This window comes from Mustelus asterias, chromosome 8 (assembly GCF_964213995.1).
Source record: "Mustelus asterias chromosome 8, sMusAst1.hap1.1, whole genome shotgun sequence".
NCBI lineage: Eukaryota > Metazoa > Chordata > Chondrichthyes > Carcharhiniformes > Triakidae > Mustelus > Mustelus asterias.
The window spans coordinates 119,665,340-119,686,906 of record NC_135808.1 but is presented as its reverse complement, the minus strand read 5'-3'; the positions used below and the strand labels follow the sequence as shown (position 1 = coordinate 119,686,906).

Sequence of the window (21,567 nt, the reverse complement as noted above, 5' to 3'; positions counted from 1 at the left end):
TTGCATTGTAAGGTACCACATCAAGGTGATACTTCTGAAATTAAGGGAGAAGCATCAAGTAAATGACACACCTTCTGAAATAAAGGCTTCTTTCAAATGCTCCAGGACGTCTGCAAACTTCCTGACATCATTCACCAATTGCATAATGTATTCTGGATCCACGACTGGATTGTCATAACAGTCTGAGTTAGAGCTGATGCTACTGACGGAACCACTTTTAGTACTTCGGCCCATACTCCTATTTCCTGAGCTGGGCAAGCCAAAGAAATTTGAACTGGAGAAACGGGCAAAACCACGTTTATTACTTCCGACAGTCTGCCGCAACATCCCAGCTGGTGAGCTGCTTGCAAATTCCTCAGGGCAATCTGTAAAGCTAAACGACCATCTACAAAAGTTTATGATGACAGATCCTAGAACAAGAACAGAAAAGAAAATTTTAGTTGAGATGATAACATCAAATACTTTTTTTTGGTGTCAATAGAATGGGATGTGGAATGGACTGCCTGCAGTGATAGTGGAGTCAGACACTTTAGGAACATTTAAGCGGTTATTGGATAGGCACATGGAGCACACCAGGATGATAGAGAGTGGGATAGCTTGATCTTGGTTTCAGATAAAGCTCGGCACAACATCATGGGCCAAAGGGCCTGTTCTGCGCTGTACTGTTCTATGTTCTATGTTAGAATAATCCCTTCCAGCAAAAATCTGCACTTTTAATAGCACTTTCATTTGTAAAATAAATGCTTCCAGGGAAATTTAGAAATGTAATAAAAATGTTTAAGTGAGCACTGAAGAGTTATCATTTTCTCTCACCCCAAAAATGCAGTTTTCCTTCATATGGAAAGGTTATTCCAATTATCTTCAGTGAGAATGATGGCTAAGTTATTCAGGCTCAATCACTTGTCTCCTGCAATATTAACAGTGCACTGGAGTAGTTAACATGGAGGCACTTGCCACATCTCTCAGTTTTAGACCAAGTCTTGTAATAGAGCAATATAGTGAAAGCGCCACATGGTCACTTTATTCCCCGTTTTGCAAAATAATTAAAAAATGTCACTAGAACTTATCAGATTCATCAGTATAATGTTAACACAAACAATTTACATATCACTGATTATAAAAGGGACATTTACAACGAGCCAACCAGTGCACAACCCAGAGTGGAGGGGAATGTCAACACATGACAGGCGAGATGTCAAGAGGTCAAATAAGACAGATTACAAACTCATTAAAATTATAAACTAATTGGCGCAAAGAGCAAAAATACACTCCTGTGGTAAATTATATCCGCACCCTTTCCTTTTATTTTTCTAATTCGATAACTTATTTTTCTAATTTGAAAGCTCATAACACCGCAACTTCTGTCGCAAGGGACTTTCCTGTTTACTACGAAGAACAGAAAGATTATGAGCAAGTTGCAGTTTTTTTCCCTCCCCAAAAGCACAGGTTAAAAGAATCGCACCACACATCTGAATGTTGTTCAGCGGCAAACAGTACAGATGGATAACTTTATTTTTTAAAAAAAGGCTGACTTGTACTGATCGGTCGCGCTCGAGAGTAACACAGAAAAATTAAGAGTTGAACTTGTCGTTTTGGCTTTCCGGCGGAGTGACATGCGCCGGCGCTCAACTGAAAAGAGCACAAAAAGTGGTGGTTTTAAAGAGAAAAAAAACAACAGATCCACGGCTGATAACCCTTAAACATGCGAGGTGCGGTGCTCTCTTATCTTGCAGTGAAATGTCTTGCATTCCTTTAGGTTAAACAGCTTCCACACCCATCCAGCAGCCCACTCTCTAAAACCCCCCACACCCGCCCCCATTCCCACAGGGCAATTGTTGCTGCATAAAAACCACACTGCCAGCAGAGCAGAGCAAACAGCGTGAACTGGCAACAATCCTCCTTACACCCTTCGGAGTCTGTCCACCTCGCCTCGGGGTCTGGGCGGGGGTAGGGGATAGTCCAACCCTCGTCTTGGGATCGGGGATTATTCCCCCCTCCTCTTGGGGTCTGGGTGAGAGGGTAGGGGATTGTTCCCCCCTCCCCTCGGGATCTGGGTGCGGGGTAAGGGAACTGTTTGTCCCCCTCAGGGTCTGGGTGGGGGGGGGGGATTGTCCCCCTCAGGGTCTGGGGGGGGGGGATTGTCCCCCTCAGGGTCTGGGGGAGGGGGGGAGGGATTGTCCCCCCTCAGGGTCTAGGTGGGGGGGAGGGATTGTCCCCCTCAGGGTCTGGGTGGGGGGGGGAGGGATTGTCCCCCTCAGGGTCTGGGTGGGGGGGGGGGGGAGGGATTGTCCCCCTCAGGGTCTGGGTGGGGGGGGAGGGATTGTCCCCCTCAGGGTCTGGGTGGGGGGGGAGGGATTGTCCCCCTCAGGGTCTGGGTGGGGGGGGAGGGATTGTCCCCCTCAGGGTCTGGGTGGGGGGGGAGGGATTGTCCCCCTCAGGGTCTGGGTGGGGGGGGAGGGATTGTCCCCCTCAGGGTCTGGGTGGGGGGGGAGGGATTGTCCCCCTCAGGGTCTGGGTGGGGGGGAGGGATTGTCCCCCTCAGGGTTTGGGTGGGGGGGGGGGGGGGAGGTGATTGTCCCCCTCAGGGTCTGGGTGGGGGGGGGGGGGGGGAGGTGATTGTCCCCCTCAGGGTCTGGGTGGGGGGGGGGGGGGGGGGAGGTGATTGTCCCCCTCAGGGTCTGGGTGGGGGGGAGGTGATTGTCCCCCTCAGGGTCTTTGGGGGGGGCGGAAACAGGATTGTCCCCCTCAGGGTCTGGGTGGGGTGAGGGGATTGTCCCCCTCAGGGTCTGGATTGGGGGGGGGGGGGAATTGTCCCCCCCTCCCCTCGGGGTCTGGGTGGGGGGAAGGGATTGTCTCCCCTTCCGTCAGGTTGGAGGGGAGGGGGCGGGGCATCAAAAGCCCGCCGCGAGCCAGCCCGGGTCGGCTGCGCGCGCCGCTCCCCCGGAGCCCAGTTAACGGTCGCGGTTTAAAAGGAACAGACTGGGAGAGAGGAGGGGAGGAAAACAAGTGGCCGTTCCACTGTGTTCCCCCCGCCCCCCTCAGAAAAACCTTCAAGTAATCGGTTTCCCTCCTCACTTATTTTTTTGTGCAGGGGTGTTTGAAAAAAGCAGTTAAATCCTTTTCCGCCACCGAACGTCAGGAGGAATCAAAGCCGACTCACCCGCCTGAGGAAAATATCGGATTCCGTTAATGGTCTGACGGGCATCGTGTTTTGATTTGTTTCATTCTGTCTCCCCCTCTTAAAATGGTTTTGCTTTCCGTACACGGCTGCGACCGTTTAGAAGCCCAGTTTTGACACCTTCGCCCTCCTCCGTCGCCGCTCGGTGTGAAAAGCCCATCGGCACCACCAGTTTACCTTCACACTTGGCCAGCGCCTGCCCCTCCCCCGAACACCACGTGGGGCACCAAGGCTGGCTGCTGATTGGTCGGGTGCCGGGGAGAGGCCCCGCCCCCTCCCTGTCCCCCCACCCTGGCTCCGCCCCTTAGCCCAGGAATCTGGCTTCAAGCAGCAGCAACAGGTAAAGTTTGGGTGCTGTGTGAGGACAGGGCAGGGAGCATCAGGTTGCAATAGGGTGGGGAGAATGCTAATGAAAGCTTTTTTTTTAAAGTGCAAAGTTGTGAGTGCACGTCCGAGAGGGGAAGGCCAGACAAAATGCAACCATTTAGAGGAAACCCCCGCACTGCTTGCAGCAGCCACACAGTCTCATAACAGTGCAAATAAATGGGTTTTTCATGATCCTCCATCTCATAGCTTTAACCTAAGAGAAAGAACAACCCATTAGGAGCGGTGCAGTCCAGATCAAAGGCTTGGCTTTTGAGCTTCCGCCAGTCATAAATAATATTGTGATGGTACCTGCCACATTTCATTCCCAAAATGTGCTATTCATTATGGTCTAGACGTTCTGAAACAAAAGGCGAGGATTTTAATTTACATATCTATAAAGAATGATACAATGGTCTTACCATAGACTGGGTTGTGAATTTGTGCCTGAAAACCCCCCTGCTGTTTCTGAAGGGTGCGGATAGAAGGGTTAAACTAGACGGAATTTATATAATCGTTGGACGATTCTCGTAAACGCACTGGCAGCTACTCCAGAATGGCTTTGGTGAAGAAAAGTGTTCTTTTCCTCAACTGAATTGTATCCTGGGGGAGACTAGAAACGAGTGAGAAGAGTAAAAAAAAGGATAACAGCTCGGTATAAAAGGTAAACCGATATTTTGGAGAAAAAGTAAGCTGTTTCCCCCAGATACTTCGTGATGAGGACAGTATCGTACATTTTTTTCCCAGTGTGACATTAAATTTTCCCACACTGTTTCCCTTTATCTCTGTCAGCCTATTACATTCTGAACTGAAAGATTAACTTTTAGCTCATTCGTTGAGCCAATAGTGCATTCCATCTGTTCTGAAACGCAAGAAGAAATCTATGTGTAAACCACATACCTGAGGTAAGCAATGCACAGTCTACGGAACACTAATTTATTGTCCTGCAAGATGACAGGAATGTAAAGGCCCTTTGATACGTTTATGGTTCCAAGAGGAAGAAATTGCTGATGTTCTTAAGATATTTTTACTCGTATAAACATATATGTCAATAGCTTATTCATAATTTATGTTTTAAAATATTCACACAAGTCATGGTTTCCTCTGACCCACTCTGTAGACAGTATTGTAAATAGCATCACATATATGAGTTTCCATTTGGGGAAAAAAACACTTCAGAAGTGTTGCCCAGTTAAAAATCTGGCAGCAGGTTTAGTATAAAATGGTTGCGAGTGTAACATATCAGAAGAGGAGTTTAGAAGCTGCAAGAACAAATTCCAAAATAATCCAATTTAACGGTATACTACACCTCAAAACATCGTTTTTCTTCTTCAAAACAATTCAGTTACATTTACTTTTTTTTTGTAATCGTTTACCGTTGAAGTTTTTAAAAATTGTTTTTTTGGGTTTGTTCTAGTTTATTTATTTTCATTTGCCTGAGTGGCTCTTCATTGCATGTCTGGAAATATGACTTTCAACACAATTCTACAGCAGGCTAATGCGTAGGTATCAGCAGAACTAAAAATATATCCTGGATAGTTTGTAAACACCAATGCCGGACATGCTCAGCAAGTTAGGCAGCATCGTGGAGACAGAAACATAGTTAACATTACCTCTACTTCTCTCTCCACAAATGCCGCCTGACAATGTTTACAGCATTTTTAGTTTGGATTCTCAGCATTGCAGTATTCTGCTTTGGTCTAGATTCTGGCACTGGGTTCAAATCCAGCTCAGACTGATGGGATGAATGCAATAGATGCAAAATTAATTTGAGTGGTCTCAATTTGGTTCCTGTTGGGTCACAGCAGAGAATGACTCTATTGCCATGAAACTGACAATCTCATTCATTGACTGTAGGTGTAGAAAGTGGAAAAAATGGCACATTTTGTGGTTTTCTAAGGTTGAGACACATAGAGGCAGTAGAGGAATCTAACTGACCTTAAAGTGCTGTATTCTGTGTCTAGAATGAGCAATGTTTCATCGCCTGCACTAACGTCCCTCACCTGATGAGCACAGAAATAAACCTCAATAAAAAATGAATGTAATCCATTTTCCAGAGTGGCCTATAATTCTATATACACTGTACTCAGAATTTGGACTTGAATTGGTTGCACTATTCAGTCTTATCTAATAGAATTGCACTATTGATTGATCACTTGTCAAAATACCTTCATTCATTCAAATAAAAGGAAAGTATAAGGGTTGTTAGTTAAGCTAAAGAAGAAAAGATTTCCATGCCTTGAGGACATACGTAAAGATCCTTGGGGAAATGATGAAAGTGATATAGTTCATTCTTAAACTGGATCTTAATTTCAAGCAAAGGAGACTGTGAAGATATGAGGGGGGGAAGTTAACCGGTGGATTGGGAATTATGCTAAAAAAATGATGGTAAACAGGCAATGGCTAGTACTTAAAGAAGTATGATATGGTCGACAGCAAATATACGTTCCTCCAAAACAAAAGGGTAACAGGAAAGGTGAATCAACTGTGACTAACAAAGTAAGTTAAAGATTATATTAGATCAAAAGAAGTGGCTTATAATAAAGTTGCCAAAAAAAAGCCCAAGGATTGGGAGCAATTTGGAATCCACCAAAGGAGGACCAAGAAACTGATAAAGAAAGGAAAAAGAGAATATGAAAGCAAGCTAGTGAGAAACATAACAGTAGACTGTAAAAACTTCTTTAGGTATGTGAAAAGGAAAAGCTTAGCAAAGACAAATATGGGTCCATTACAGGCAGAGACAAGAATATATAATGAAGAATAGAGAAATGACAGAGAAGCTAACCAATATTTTGTGTCTGTCTTCAGGGAGAAAGATACAGAAAACCTCTCAGAAATACAATGGAACCAAGGGGTATATGAAAATGAGGAACTGAAAGAAATTAGTAATTATAAAGAGCTAATACTTGAAAATTAATTGGATTAAAGATTGATAAATTCCCTGAACATATGAAGGTATAGGCCATTCAATAAGATCATGGCTGATCTGATGTTAACCTCAACTCCACATTCTCGCCTACACCTGATAACCTTTCACCCCCTTGCTTATCAAGAATCAATCTACCTCTAACCTAAACATATTTAAAATCTCTGCTTCCACCGCCTTTTGAGGAAATGAATTCCACCACGACCTTCATGTTTGACAATACTATTGGAATTTTTTGAGGATGTTACCTCTATCGTAGATAAAGGAAAACCAGTGGGTCTGGTGTATTTGGATTTTTAGAAGGCTTTTGATTAAGGTCCCACACAGGAGATTAGTAAACAAAGTTAAAGCACATGGAATTGGTAATATACTGGCATGGATTGAGAATTGGTTAACAGACAGAAAAATGAGAGTAGGAATAAATGGTCAATGGCAGGCTGTTACTTGTGAGTTCCGCAAGAATCAGTGCTTGGGCCACAGTTGTTCGCAATCTATATAAATGATTTGGGGATAAAATTTTCAAAACTAGGGCGAATGTAAGTTTCGAGGAAGACGCAAGGAGGCTTCCAGGGGACTTGGAAAAGCAAAGTGTCCAATTTGGTAGATGAAATATATTGTGAATAAGTGTGAATTTATCCACTTTATAGGAAAAGCAGAAAGGCAGATTATTTCTTAAATAGTGAGAGGTTATAAAATGTTGATGTGCAAAGGTACCTGGGTGCCCTTGTTCATGAGTTACTGAAAGTAACACACAAGTGCAACAAACAATTAAGAAGGCAAATGGTATGTTAGCCTACATTGCAAGGGGATTTGAGTGCAGGAGTAAAGATGTCATGCTGCAATTGTATAGAATCTTGGTGACACGGCACCTTATCTCCTTATCTAAGGGAGGATATACTTGCCATAGAGGGAGTGCATTGTCTCATGGGGAGAAATTCAGAAAATTGGGTCTGTATTCTCCAGAGTTCTGAAGAATGAAAGGGAATCTCATTGAAAATTACAAAATTCTTACAGGGTTCATGTAGATAGGCTACATCCCTGGCAGGTTTCCACACCATCTGATGAAGGAACAGCACTCCGAAAGCTAATGGTATTTGCTACCAAATAAACCTGTTGGACTTTAACCTGGTGTTGTTAAAACTCTTACTGGTGAATGGAGAACCAGGGGACACAATTTCAGAATAAGGGGCAGGCCTTTTAAGACTGAGATGAAGAGGAATTTCTTCACTCAGAGGATAGTGAATCTTTGGAATTATCTATCCAGAAATCAATCGATTTCTGAACACTAATGATATCAAGGGATATGGGGGTAATGCAGGAAAGTGGCGTTGAGGTAGATGATTAACCATAATCTAATTGAATGGCAGAGCAGGCTTGATGGGCCGAATGGTCTAATTGTGCTCCTATGTTCCTTAGGAATTATATTTTGAGTTTTATTTAGAGTCAGTGTGTGCCAGAGAGTGGAAAATGCAGTTGCCGTTTTCAAAAGGGCAGAGCTACCATGAATTACAGGACAGTTTGTTTAACATTCATGATAGGGAAAATTTTTGATATTTTGCTAATGATGATAAAGAAATGCTTTAAATCTCATTTATATCTGATAAAGATTAAGAAAAATAATTAGATGCATCCAATGTGGAGTTTTCAAAGGAAGGTAATATTTGCCAAATCTGAAAGAGTTCTTTTGGAGATGACAGACCTGGTGATTGGGAGGAACATAGTGGAAATAAACTGCTAAAAGGCTTTGATAAGATACCGCACTAAAGATTTGGAAAAAATTAAAGGGTATGAAATTAAGAGGGAAACAGATTTTAATTAAGGGTTAAAATAAGCAGAATACTGTGGATGCTGGAATCTGAAACAAAACAGAATGCTGGAAAAACTCAGTGAGTGGGATTTTACAGCCTCGCACGGGCGAGACCAGAAATTCCCGCCCGAGGTCAACAGAGATTTCCGGTGTTGGACCCTCGCTCATTCTGACTCTGGCGGGCGAGCTGGTAGAGTTTTGGCCAGTAGGTCTGGCAGCATCTGAAGGGAGAGAAAACAGTTAATCCTTTAGAACAAGTCATCATTACAAGGGAGGAAGCGTTAGGTAAATTGAAAAACATTAAGGTAGACAAATCCCCAGGGCCAGATGGCATCTATCCCAGATTACTGAGGGAGACAAGAGATGAAATTACTGGGCCTCTAACAGAAATCTTTGTTTCATTGTTGGCCACTGGTGAGGTACCAGAGGATTGGAGGATAGCCAATGTCCCATTATTTAAGAAGGGCAGCAAGGACAACCTGGGTAATTATAGGCCAGTGAGCTTGATGTCAGTGATAGTGAAACTGTTGGAGAAGATTCTTAGGGATAGGATCTATACACATTTGGAACTGAATGGTCTTGTTAGCTGCAGACAGCATGCTTTTGTATGTGCGAGGTCATGTCTCACTAATTTAATTGAGTTTTTTGAGGAGGTGACAAAAATAATTGACCTGATAGAAGTTTATAAAATTATGAGAGGTATAGATAGGGTGAACAGTTGGAAGTTTTTTCCCAGGGTAGAAATGACAATTACCAGGGGGCACAAGTTCAAGATAAGGAGGGAAAGGTTCAGTGGAGATGTGTGGGAGAAGTGGTTGGGGTCTGGAATGCGCTGCCAAGTAAGGTGGTTGAGGGAGTTACGTTAGCCATATTTAAGACTTATCTTGATAGGCATTTGAACAAATGGGGAATAGAGGGATATAAGCAGTTGGTTTAGATAGGTAAACGTGATCGGAGCAGGCTTGGAGGGCCAAAGGGCCTGTTCCTGCGCTGTACTATACTTTGTTCTTTGGTCTAATATTTCAACTTTGGGGAGTGGGACCATGAAATAAAATGATAATGGATTAGGACTACTGTTCATGGAGAGGATAAACACTAAAATTGACCCCTTTGATCAAATGTCCATGTTTAGAATTGAAATTGATTGTGTAAACCTGATTTTAGTTAAAACAAATGAGAGTGTCATGCTGCAGCGCCATCCTTTGTAAGAGGATGTAATTACAGTATGACATTTACACAGGCAATTTTCATTATGAATGTGAACCTGGAAATTCATAACATACTAAGAATAAAAACAATATATAAAGTGAAATCAGACTGAAAAATATCCCTGGTGCAATTATTCCTTATTCCTTGTCTCCATTCTCAGAATAGAATCCCCAATACATATTTGACACCTTTGTGAAAGCATACCAAAGAATTTGTCTCTGCCTCAACCCAAGAAGACTTAAATCCTTTACCATCCCATCCTGGGGCAAGATCCAGTCTCTCCCTCCATCAAGATCAATGGAGAAACTCTCCCAAACGTGGAACATTTCCCCTACCTGGGGAGCCACCACTCATCTAAGGCTGACATCTGTGCTGAAATCAAAAATGGTAATCAATGCATGAGTGCCATCTTCAAATGCCTAAGGATGAGAGTCTTTGACAATTGTGACATCCGTGCTGATACAGAGATCCTCATGTACAAGGCAGTCGTCCTCCCAACTCTTCTATACAGCTCAGTATTATGTACTGATGCCACCTCAAGCCTCTGGAGAGGTACCATCAACGCTGTCTGAAATAGATTACTTGTATCAGCTGGGAGCACAGGCGTGCTAACACCAGTCTCCTTGAAGGAGCCAAGAGCACCAGCATCAAGGCCATGACCATCTGAAACTAACTCCACTGGGCTGGGCCACCTGCTTAAGATGCCAAAGTCCCAACTACCAAAGTAGATCTTCACCCAGCTCAAGAAAGGCATCCGAACAAGAGGAAGCACTTCAAAGACAGCCTGAAAGCTCAATGCAAGAAATGCAACACAGATGTCAAAACCTGGCAGACCCTTGCTCAGAAGAAACCTACTTGGAGGAACCTCCTGATTGTAGGGACACAATTCTTTGAGAATACCCAAAGACAAGAGGAGGTTTGGCAAAGCAGTCCAAGACAGGAATACTAGGAATCTCCAGTCCAAGAACTAATTCCATCTGAAAACGCCTGCCAAGTTTCTGGTTGGAGATACGCTCAGATCGGACTCATCAGCCATGCAAGGACCCACAGAACCCACGATTAGTGACACGGAACTTCATAGGTGGACAATTATACTCATTAGCGAGTGATTGAATTCCTCTAAAGATGCCCCCACCCCCGAGCAATCCTGTTTCCCTATCCTGAACTTACATCTTTCTCTAGTTTCCTATCTTCCATCATGCCTGCTCTGGGTTCTTGTCCAAGAGATCCACCGCCTGTTTCCTGGACCCTATTCCTATTAAACTGCTAACCAGCCAATTTCCCTTCCTGGTCCCCATATTAGTCAACATCGTTAACGGTTCTCTCTTTTCAAGTGTTGTTCCTCTCAGATCGCTTATCTGACACCTAATATTGGATGAGCAGAAATTTACTCTAATTAAATATTGGGAGACTGTTGTTTGGTCCCTGCTCCAAACTCCATTTGCTAATTACTGACTCTATCCAGTCCTGGTGGTAGTCTGAGACTAAACCAGTCGGTTTTCAATCTTGGTGTCATATTTGATCCCTGAGGTGAGCTTCTGCCTACAATTTTGTGCCATCACCAAGACTGCCTATTTCCACCTCTGTAACATTGCCCAAATCTGTCCCTGTCTTAGTTTATTTACTGCTGAAACCCTCATTATTGCCTTTGTTACCTCTAGAATTGACTATTCGAATGCACTTCTGGCTGGTCTCCCACATTCTACCCTTTGTAAACTTGAAGCAATCGAAAAATCTGTAGTGCGTGAGCAAATTCGCACCGGGTCCTGTTCACCTAGAACATAGAACAGTACAGCACACAACAGGCCCTTCGGCCCACGATGTTGTGCCGAGCTTTATCTGAAACCAAGATCAAGCTATCCCACTCCCTATCATCCTGGTGTGCTCCATGTGCCTATCCAATAACCGCTTAAATGTTCCTAAAGTGTCTGACTCCACTATCACTGCAGGCAGTCCATTCCACACCCCAACCACTCTCTGCGTAAAGAACCTACTTCTGATATCCTTCCTGTATCTCCCACCACGAACCCTATAGTTATAGAATCATAGAAACCCTACAGTGCAGAAGGAGGCCATTCGGCCCGTCGAGTCTGCACCGACCACAATCCCACCCAGGCCCTACCCCTACATATTTTACCCGCTAATCCCTCTAACCTACGCATCCCAGGACTCTAAGGGGCAATTTTTTTAACCTAGCCAATCAACCTAACCCGCACATCTTTGGACTGTGGGAGGAAACCGGAGCACCCGGAGGAAACCCACGCAGACACGAGGAGAATGTGCAAACTCCACACAGACAGTGACCCGAGCCGGGAATCGAACCCGGGACCCTGGAGCAGTGAAGCAGCAGTGCTAACCACTGTGCTACCGTGCCCCCTTGTAATAGCTCCATCCACCCGAGGAAATAGTCTTTGAACGTTCACTCTATCTATCCCCTTCATCATTTTATAAACCTCTATTAAGTCTCCCCTCAGCCTCCTCCGCTCCAGAGAGAACAGCCCTAGCTCTCGCAACCTTTCCTCATAAGACCTACCCTCCAAACCAGGCAGCATCCTGGTAAATCTCCTCTGCACTCTTTCCAGCGCTTCCACATCCTTCCTATAGTGAGGTGACCAGAACTGCACACAATACTCCAAATGTGGTCTCACCAAGGTCCTGTACAGCTGCAGCATAACCCCACGGCTCTTAAACTCCAACCCCCTGTTAATAAAAGCTAACACACTATAGGCCTTCTTCACAGCTCTACCCACTTGAGTGGCAACCTTTAGAGATCTGTGGATATGAACCCCAAGATCTCTCTGTTCCTCCACAGTCTTCAGAACCCTACCTTTGACCCTGTAATCCACATTTAAATTAGTCCTACCAAAATGAATCACCTCACATTTATCAGGGTTAAACTCCATTTGCCATTTTTCAGCCCAGCTTTGCATCCTATCTATGTCTCTTTGCAGCCTACAACAGCCCTCCACCTCATCCACGACTCCACCAATCTTGGTGTCATCAGCAAATTTACTGATCCACCCTTCAGCCCCCTCCTCTAAGTCATTAATAAAAATCACAAAGAGCAGAGGTCCAAGCACTGATCCCTGCGGCACTCCGCTAGCAACCTGCCTCCAATCCGAAAATTTTCCATCCACCACCACCCTCTGTCTTCAATCAGACAGCCAGTTACCTATCCAATCGGCCAACTTTCCTTCTATCCCTCACCTCCTCACTTTCATCGTAAGCCGACCATGGGGGACCTTATCAAACGCATTACTAAAATCCATGTATATGACATCAACTGCCCTACCTTCATCAACACACTTAGTTACCTCCTCAAAAAATTCTATCAAATTTGTGAGGCACGTCTTGCCCTTCACGAATCCATGCTGACTATCCCGGATTAATCCGCATCTTTCTAAATGGTCGTAAATCCCATCCCTAAGGACCTTTTCCATCAATTTACCAACCACCGAAGTAAGACTAACCGGTCTATAATTACCAGGGTCATTTCTATTCCCTTTCTTAAACAGAGGAACAACATTTGCCATTCTCCAGTCCTCTGGCACCATCCCCGTGGACAACGAGGACCCAAAGATCAAAGCCAAAGGCTCTGCAATCTCATCCCTTGCCTCCCAAAGAATCCTAGGATACATTTCATCAGGCCCAGGGGACTTATCGACCTTCAGTTTATTCAAAACTGCCAGGACATCCTCCCTCCGAACATCTATTTCCTCCAGCCTATTAGCCTGTAACGCCTTCTCTTCCTCAAAAACATGGCCCCTCTCCTTGGTGAACACTGAAGAAAAGTATTCATTCATCACCTCGCCTATCTCTACTGACTCCATACACAAGTTCCCACTACTGTCCTTGACCGGCCCTAACCTCACCCTGGTCATTCTTTTATTCCTCACATAAGAGTAAAAAGTCTTGGGGTTTTCCTTGATCCGACCCGCCAAGGACTTCTCGTGTCCCCTCCTAGCTCTCCTAAGCCCCTTTTTCAGCTCATTCCTTGCTAACTTGTAACCCTCAATCGCGCCATCTGAACCTTGTTTCCTCATCCCTACATAAGCTTCCCTCTTCCTTTTCACAAGACATTCCACCTCTTTCGTGAACCCTGGTTCCCTCACTCGGCCATTTCCTCCCTGCCTGACAGGGACATACCTATCAAGGACATCCAGTATTTGTTCCTTGAAAAAGTTCCACTTTTCATTAGTTCCTTTCCCTGACAGTTTCTGTTCCCAACTTATGCCCCCTAATTTTTGCCTAATCACATCATAATTACCTCTCCCCCAATTGTAAACCTTGCCCTGCCGTACGGCCCTATCCCTCTCCATTGCAATAACAAAAGACACCGAATTGTGGTCACTATCTCCAAAGTGCTCTCCCACAACCAAATCTAACACTTGGCCCGGTTCATTTCCCAGTACCAAATCCAATGTGCCCTCACCTCTTGTCGGCCTATCCACATATTGTGTCAGGAAACCCTCCTGTACACACTGCACAAAAACTGCCCCATCTGAACTATTTGACCTACAAAGGTTCCAATCAATATTTGGAAAGTTAAAGTCCCCCATGATAACTACCCTGTGACCCCTACACATATCCATAATCTGCTTAGCAATTTCTTCCTCCACATCTCTATTACTATTTGGGGGCCTATAGTAAACTCCTAACAACGTGACCGCTCCTTTCCTATTTCTAACCTCAACCCATATTACCTCAGTGTGCAGATCCCCCTCGAAGTGCCTTTCCGCAGCCGTTAAACTATCCTTGATTAACAATGCCACTCCTCCACCTCTTTTACCAGCTTCCCTACACTTAGTGAAACATCTATACCCCGGAACGTCCAACAACCATTCCTGTCCTTGTTCTACCCACGTCTCCGTAATGGCCACAACATCGTAGTCCCGAGTACCAATCCACGCCCCAAGTTCATCTACCTTGTTCCGGATGCTCCTTGCATTGAAGTAGACACACTTCAACCCACCTTCCTGTCTACCGGTACCCACCCTTGACCCTGATACCTTCCCCAATACCTCACCACCCTCACTGACTTCTGGACTACGACTCGTTTTCCCACTCCCCTGACAAATTAGTTTAAACCCCCCTGAAAAGCCGTAACAAATTTCCCTCCTAGGATATTGGTGCCCCTCTGGTTCAGGTGCACCCTGTCCTGTTTGTACAGGTCCCACCTTCCCCAGAATGTGTTCCAATTATCCACGTATCTGAAACCCTCCCTCCTACACCATCCCTGCAACCACATGTTTAACTGCACTCTCTCCCTGTTCCTCAACTCGCTATCACGTGGCACCGGCAACGTACCAGAGATGACCACATGTTTTGTCTTGCCTCTCAACTTCCAGCCCAGCTCCAGAAATTCCTGCTTTAAATCCCCGTCCCTTCTCTTACCTATGTCGTTGGTACCAATGTGTACCACGACTTGTGACTGTTTCCCCTCCCCCTTCAGAATCCGGAAAACACGGTCTGAGACGTCACGGACCTTGGCATCCGGTAGGCAACATACCATCCGTGAGTCTCTTTTGCTGCCACAGAACCTCCTATCTATCCCTCTAACTAACGAGTCCCCAATTACTATTGCCCTCCCGCTCTGCCCCTTACCCTCCCGAGCCACAGAGACGGACACAGTGCTGGAGATCCTCTCACTGCGGCTCACCACTGGTATGTCATCCCCCTCAACCGTATCCAAAGCGGAATACTTGTTGCTAAGGGGAACGACCACCAGGGATCCCTGCACGGACTGCTTCCTCCCAGCCCCTCTCACCGTCACCCATCTGTTTTCATTCCTCGGAGTAACTGTATCCCTAAAGCTTCTGTCTATGGCCACCTCTGCGTCCCTAATGATCCTAAGTTCATCCAACTCCAGCTCCAGTTCCCTAACACGGTTTTGGAGGAGCTGCAGATGGGTGCACTTCCCACATATGTAACCAGCAGGGACACTGTTGTCGTCCCTCACCTCAAACATAGTGCAAGAGGAACATAGCACTGCCTGCACACCCATCCCCTCTAGATACCTTGCCAGTACCAGGTAGAAACAGCAAGAATGAATTTAAACTCACCCCTGCTCGCCCTTTCTGCCTAAGCCCTGTGAGCCAAAGCCTTATAGCTCACACTCTGCTTCCCATTCACTACACTGCCCGCTCCCTACGCTGCCCACTGTATACTGCAGCCTACCTTTTATACTTCACGCGCTTAAAAAACCCTTCCCAGACTCCTTAGCAGCCCACTTCCAGTTTTCACCTTAAATTTAAAATACAGCTGCAAAAGTAAAGGCCAAAAAAAAACTGACTAATTAAATAAATAAACAATTCAATTAATCTCTCACCAGCACTGCTGCCTCCAATCATTCCCTCTCAGCTTGCTCCAGTGGAACAATGAGGATGCTGACTTCCATTGGATCTTAGTCAACTTATGACTTAATTTTAAAATTTTCATTCTTGTTTTCAAATCTTTCCCTTTCTCTAGTCTCCTCCAGTGTCACCGCCTTTCAAGATACCTGCACACATCTCATTCTGATCTCTTGAGCATCCACAATTTTAATTGATCCACCATCGGTGGCCGTGTCTTCAGTTACCCAGGACCAAAGCTCTGGTATTCCCTCCCTATACCTCTCCATCTCTCCACCTCACTTTCCTCCTTTAAGACACTCATTAAAACTTAACTCTTTGACAAACTGTTCGGCCATCTGACCTAATATCTCCTTGTGTGGCTCAGTGTCATATTTTATTTCATAATGTCCCTGCAAAGCACCTTGGGGCATTTTATTATGTTAAAGATGTTATATGAATCTAAGTTTTGTTGTATGTTGTTATCCTCTAACCCCACTTCACCTGAAGCATTTACTTGGACTTGACTCCTTATGTGTAGTAGCACAGGAGATTGACAAGTTTTATAAAACAAAATAATGAATTCTAGGTAGTTACACAAATTTTGAGGGATCAAATAATGTTTGCCATGACTATAATGCTTGTTAATCTCTAAATAAGAATGTCAAATTTCAAGATAATAATTGGTGTAAAACAGATTGCTGTACAATATACCTAATCCCAAGTGTTTCAAAGTTAGGTACAAGTGTACTATGATGCCAAGCCCACAAACTATATCAATACTATGCCATATTCAATAAAACCATCTGATTTTTTATTAATTACTTCTATTTCAGTTTTTGATATGTTTCATTTTATTTTTCCTAAGACCCTAATAATGCAGTCTAACTTTGCACTAGGGTATGCATGGCAATGTTGACCATGAGTGAACCATGTTCTAATTTTTCCTACTTCCCTGTGGGATATCAAGTCACCACTTGGCACTTTCAGATAGCTAACCATGCTACAGAATAACCGATTAAATTGTTGAGTTATGCTACAATCCTTTGAAGCCAGTAATGTCACCAGCATACACTGTTATGTAGAGAGGCAGAAGGGAAGTTAGATGTTGAATTATTGAGTTTACGTGAATCAAATTTTAATCTATTTGCTTCATGCTGTTTTAAAAACTGCACCAAGAGATGAATGGTGTAATCTAAATATCATGGTAAGCAAGTTTATTATTCAGAACAAAATGGAATTAACAGCCTTCCTGTAAGTGGGTCTATTGAAGCACAATGTCTCATTAATTGTCCTTTCCCAAACAACGTTTTTATTGAAGGTTAGTGGTGAGTCATAAATTAAATTAAGCGATAAGTCTTTGTTAAATTCCACTAGGCTAGCCATCTGCTTTTCAGATTTAGCATCAGATCAAGCCCAAGATTTAATGCAATGCCTTTGTTTGTCAGCTTGGATCTTGTATCTCGGATCTTGTACAAGAAATCCGGATACGATCTACGGAGAACCATCGAAGATGCCAAAAGACAGTACTGGACCAAGCTAGAGTCCCAAGCTAGCCACATGGATTCCCACCAACTACGGCAAGGTCTGCAAGAAATAACAGGCTGCAAGGTGAAGCCGATGTAGAATTGTCGGTAACAATGCACCTTTCCCTGATGAGCTCAACACGTTTATGCCCGTTTTGAGCAGGAGATTGGGAAGAGCACGCCTTCCATCCTGGAAGCCTCAGCCGAACTCGTATCTGAGGTCACCATCGCAGACATCAGATCAGCCTTCTCGAAAGCCAACCCATGGAGAGCGACTGGCCCAGGTGAGGTATCCGGTCGAACACTCAGATCCTGCGCAGACCAGGTATTCGCAGACATGTTCAATCTCTCCTTACACCGATCTGGGGTCTCTATCTGCTTCAAGAAGACGATCCTGTACCAAAGAAAAGCCAGGCACTATGTTTTAATGATGACAACCCGGTGGCTTTCACATCCATCATTATGAATTGCCTCAAAAGGTTAGTCGTGGCACGGATCAATTCTGGCCTCCCAGGTTGCCTGGATCCACTACAGTTCGCCTATTGCTGCAACAGGTCCACAGCAGGCGCAATCTTCCTGGCCCTACACTCAATCCTGGAACACCTGGATAACAAAGACACTTATGTCAGACTCCTATTTATTGACAACAACTCAGCCTTCAACACCATTATCCCCACAAAACTCATCTCCAAACTCTGTGGCTTAGGGCTTGGCTCCTCTGTCTGCGACTGGATTCTAGACTTCCTAACCCGTAGACCGCACTTCCTCCATGATTATCCTTAACATCGGTTCCTCAGCCCCTTACTACATTGCTTATCCACCAAATTCACCTCCAACTTTATTTTCAAGTTTGCTGATGACACCACCGTATTGGGTCAGATCTCAAACAATGATAAGACACAGTACAGGAAAGAGATAGAGAATCTGGTGTACTGGTGCGACGACAATAATCTCTCCCTTAATGTCAGTAAAACAAAGGAGATAGTCATCAACTTCAGGAAGTGTAGGGGAGGACATGCCCCTGTCTACATCAATGGGGATGAAGAGGAAATGGTCAAGAGCTTCAAGTTTCTAGGTCACCAACAACCTGCCCTGGTCCCTCCACGCCGACGCTATAGTTAAGAAAACCCACCAACACCTCTCCTTTCTCAGGAGACTAAGGATATTTGGCATGTCCGCTATGACTCTCACCAACTTTTACAGATACCTGTAGTATGCATCCTTTCTGGTTATAACACAGCTTGGTATGGCTCCTGCTCTGTTCAAGACCGCCAGAAACTACAAAAGGTCATGAACGAAGCCCAGTCCATCACACAAATCAGTCTCCCATCCAATGACTCTGCCTACACTTCTCGCTGCCTCGGAAAAGCAGCCACGCATCCTGGACATACTCTTTTCTACCTTCTTCCATTGGGAAAAAGATACAAAGTCTGAGGTCATGTACCAACCAACTCAAGAACAGCTTTTTCCCTGCTGCCATCAGACTTTTGAATGGACCGACCTTCTATTAAGTTGATTTTTCTCTACATCCTAGCTATGACAATGTCAACAAAACGAAGGAGATTGTCATTGACTTCAGGAAGGGTAAAGGAGAACATGCCCCTGTCTACATCAATGGGGGCGAAGTAGAAAAGGGTCGAGAGCTTCAAGTTTTTAGGTGTCCGGATCACCAACAACCTGTCCTGGTCCCCCCATGCCGACACTATAGTTAAGAAAGCCCCACCAATGCCTCTACTTTCTCAGAAGACTAAGGAAATTTGGCATGTCAACTACGACTCTCCAACTTTTACAGATGCACCATAGAAAGCATTCTTTCTGGTTGTATCACAGTTTGATATGGCTCCTGCTCTGCCCAAGACTGCAAGGAACTACAAAAAGTCGTGAATGTAGCCAATCCATCACGCAAACCAGCCTCTCATCCATTGACTTTGTCTACACTTCCCACTGCCTCGGCAAAGCAGCCAGCATAATTAAGGAACCCACGCATCCCGGAAATTCTGTCTTCCACCTTCTTACTTCGGGAAAAAGATACAAAAGTCTGAGGTCACGTACCAACCGACTCAAGAACAGCTTCTTCCCTGCTGCCATCAGACTTTTGAATGGACCTACCTCGCATTAAGTTGATCTTTCTCTACACCCTAGCTATGACTGTAACACTACATTCTGCACTGTCTCCTTTCCTTCTCTATGAAACGTATGTTGTCTGTATAGCGCGCAATAATAATACTTTTCACAGTATACTAATACATGTGACAATAATAAATCAAATGGGACCATCAATTGGATTCAATTTGAATTGTTTTTTGGAGCAAGCAAGGAGATGGATTAAGTGCTTGCCTGGTCCACTGTGCACATTTAATTTTAAGAATGGGCTAAAAAAAAATTTAAGTTCAAAACTTCAATCCCAGCTCAATCATAGCCAACATTGCTTGGTGTTTGTATTCATTTAATGATATTCAGAAAGAGGAATGTTTAATAAGATTAACATTCTGAAACATTATTTTGTCCTTGTACTTTCAAAAGTATTGTTCAAAATTCTGTCATAATTACCAAATTGTTTCATATCCTTATCATTTTCCTCATAAAAATGTGAGCTATTTGTTGGGAGTTATCACAATGCATTTGTTTGTGTGTGGCTGTTTTATGAGCTGTTAGAAATTTGTTTGTGTTTCTCGAGATGTTTTATGCAAAAAGACAGGAGTCCTGGTTGACAGTATGCGAATAATTTAGTTGAACGTACTAGCTTTCAAAACGTGTACAGAAAGTGTAATTTGGTTCAGGTATTTGGTATGCAGGCATGTAACTTTGGCTTGAATTTTCTCTATGGCAGAGAGGCCCTCTGTTGCAGCGAAAATGGCAAAAGCACCTGGAAATCGAAAGTCCCGCTACTGAACATGGCACCTACCATTTTTGCAAAGGTGGCGATGGGTCCAAGTAGGGATTTCTGCATGCCCGCGTAAATCAGCAGTTGCTTCCACTCGAGTTGTATTTTGGTCTCGCAAGTGTCTGACATGTAATGTGACCTGGTAGGAACAGGTCTGAACTTTGTGTATTTCTATGGGTAGCCAGGGTACCTCTTCAGAGAGATGTAAGTACCCCTGTGGAATTTGCTTTAAACCTGTCTTAACCACTCCAAAATTGATTTTAAAATATTCAATTCTGAAGTATTTAAAGTGGAGGTGGATAAATTTTTGATAGATCGAGGGATAGAGGGCTATGGGGAAATGGCGCAGAAAAGGAGCTGAAGCCAGCATAGATCAGCCATGATTGTATTAAATGGTGGGACAGGCTTGAAGGACTGGTGGCCTACTCCTCCATCTATTTGTTGTGTTCTTGTGTTAACCATCTTGCTTTAACCCAGGTGTAGGGTAGGTCTACTAGATTTGCAGGGCAAATTTTCTTTGACCGTACTGGCTCATGCACTCAGCTGCCAGGAAGAACTTTGTGCTTGAAAAGGGCTTATTGCACTTTGTAGGATGGAAGACATAAAATGGGCATTGCATCCTCGCACATAGACACCAAAGAAGCCAGTCAATGTGAACAGCCAGAGGCCAGAAAGAGAGTAGAAAGTTAGAGGAAGAAGCACACCAGGAAAGAGGACGAGGAGAGGCAGGACAACCAGGTACTACCCTCTGAGGATATTGTACAAGCCTAGGAAATCATACTTCAGTATGATGGAGAACCAGTGCTGAAGGTGGCAGAGACTAAGCTATGAGGTGGAGACAGACATACAATGTCACATAGTCTGATAACAACTTGTGCCGCACTCAATTGATGCCTCCCTCTCCAGCCCTACCAGTGATATTTTTGTGCCTCTGGTTCTTTCCAAAGTTCAGCAGAAGACCTGTCTAGTATATCCGAGTCTGCAGCACACAGTTGCATGTGTTGTACCTATTAATTCTCAGATACTTTTGGCCAGTTTGCTTACTCCAAGGTTTTATCCCGGTGCCCTTATTTGCAAGATGGACAAAGGACAAACACAAGTAAAGGTTCAACAAGTTTATTAATAATAACACTATTAACCCTTAAATTACACACATAAAACAAGAGGATACCCCAGATTCAAGTATACTACCCGCAGATGGTTTGGTTAAACTGCAGGCTCGATTCTCTGAGTCCCTCTGGTCCGTCGTCATGAAGGTGAATCTCTATGGCAGCTTCCTTCCTTCCTTCTCTGGTCAGTCTTCCGGATGGTCAAGGTTGCCTCCCTCGACAAGTCTTCGCAACTG

At 44.3% G+C, this 21,567-nt stretch overlaps 1 protein-coding gene across 4 annotated transcripts in view; it reads right to left on the bottom strand.

Annotated features, from left to right (window-relative positions):
* LOC144497497 (rho GTPase-activating protein 29-like) overlaps window positions 1–3,372 on the bottom strand; it is a 102,767-nt gene extending 99,395 nt beyond the window's left edge. For 3 of the 4 annotated variants that reach the window (XM_078218852.1, XM_078218854.1, XM_078218855.1), the window contains exons 1-2: window positions 3,161–3,372; window positions 72–410 (exon numbers count right to left, since the gene is read on the bottom strand). In XM_078218852.1, coding sequence (XP_078074978.1) covers window positions 72–327 — 256 coding nt within the window. In that variant the 5' untranslated portion in view covers window positions 328–410; window positions 3,161–3,372. Of the gene's footprint in view, window positions 1–71; window positions 411–813; window positions 908–3,160 lie in introns of all 4 variants that reach the window. The other variant, XM_078218853.1, reaches the window with a different exon arrangement.
* Between the last annotated feature and the right edge of the window lie 18,195 nt (window positions 3,373–21,567).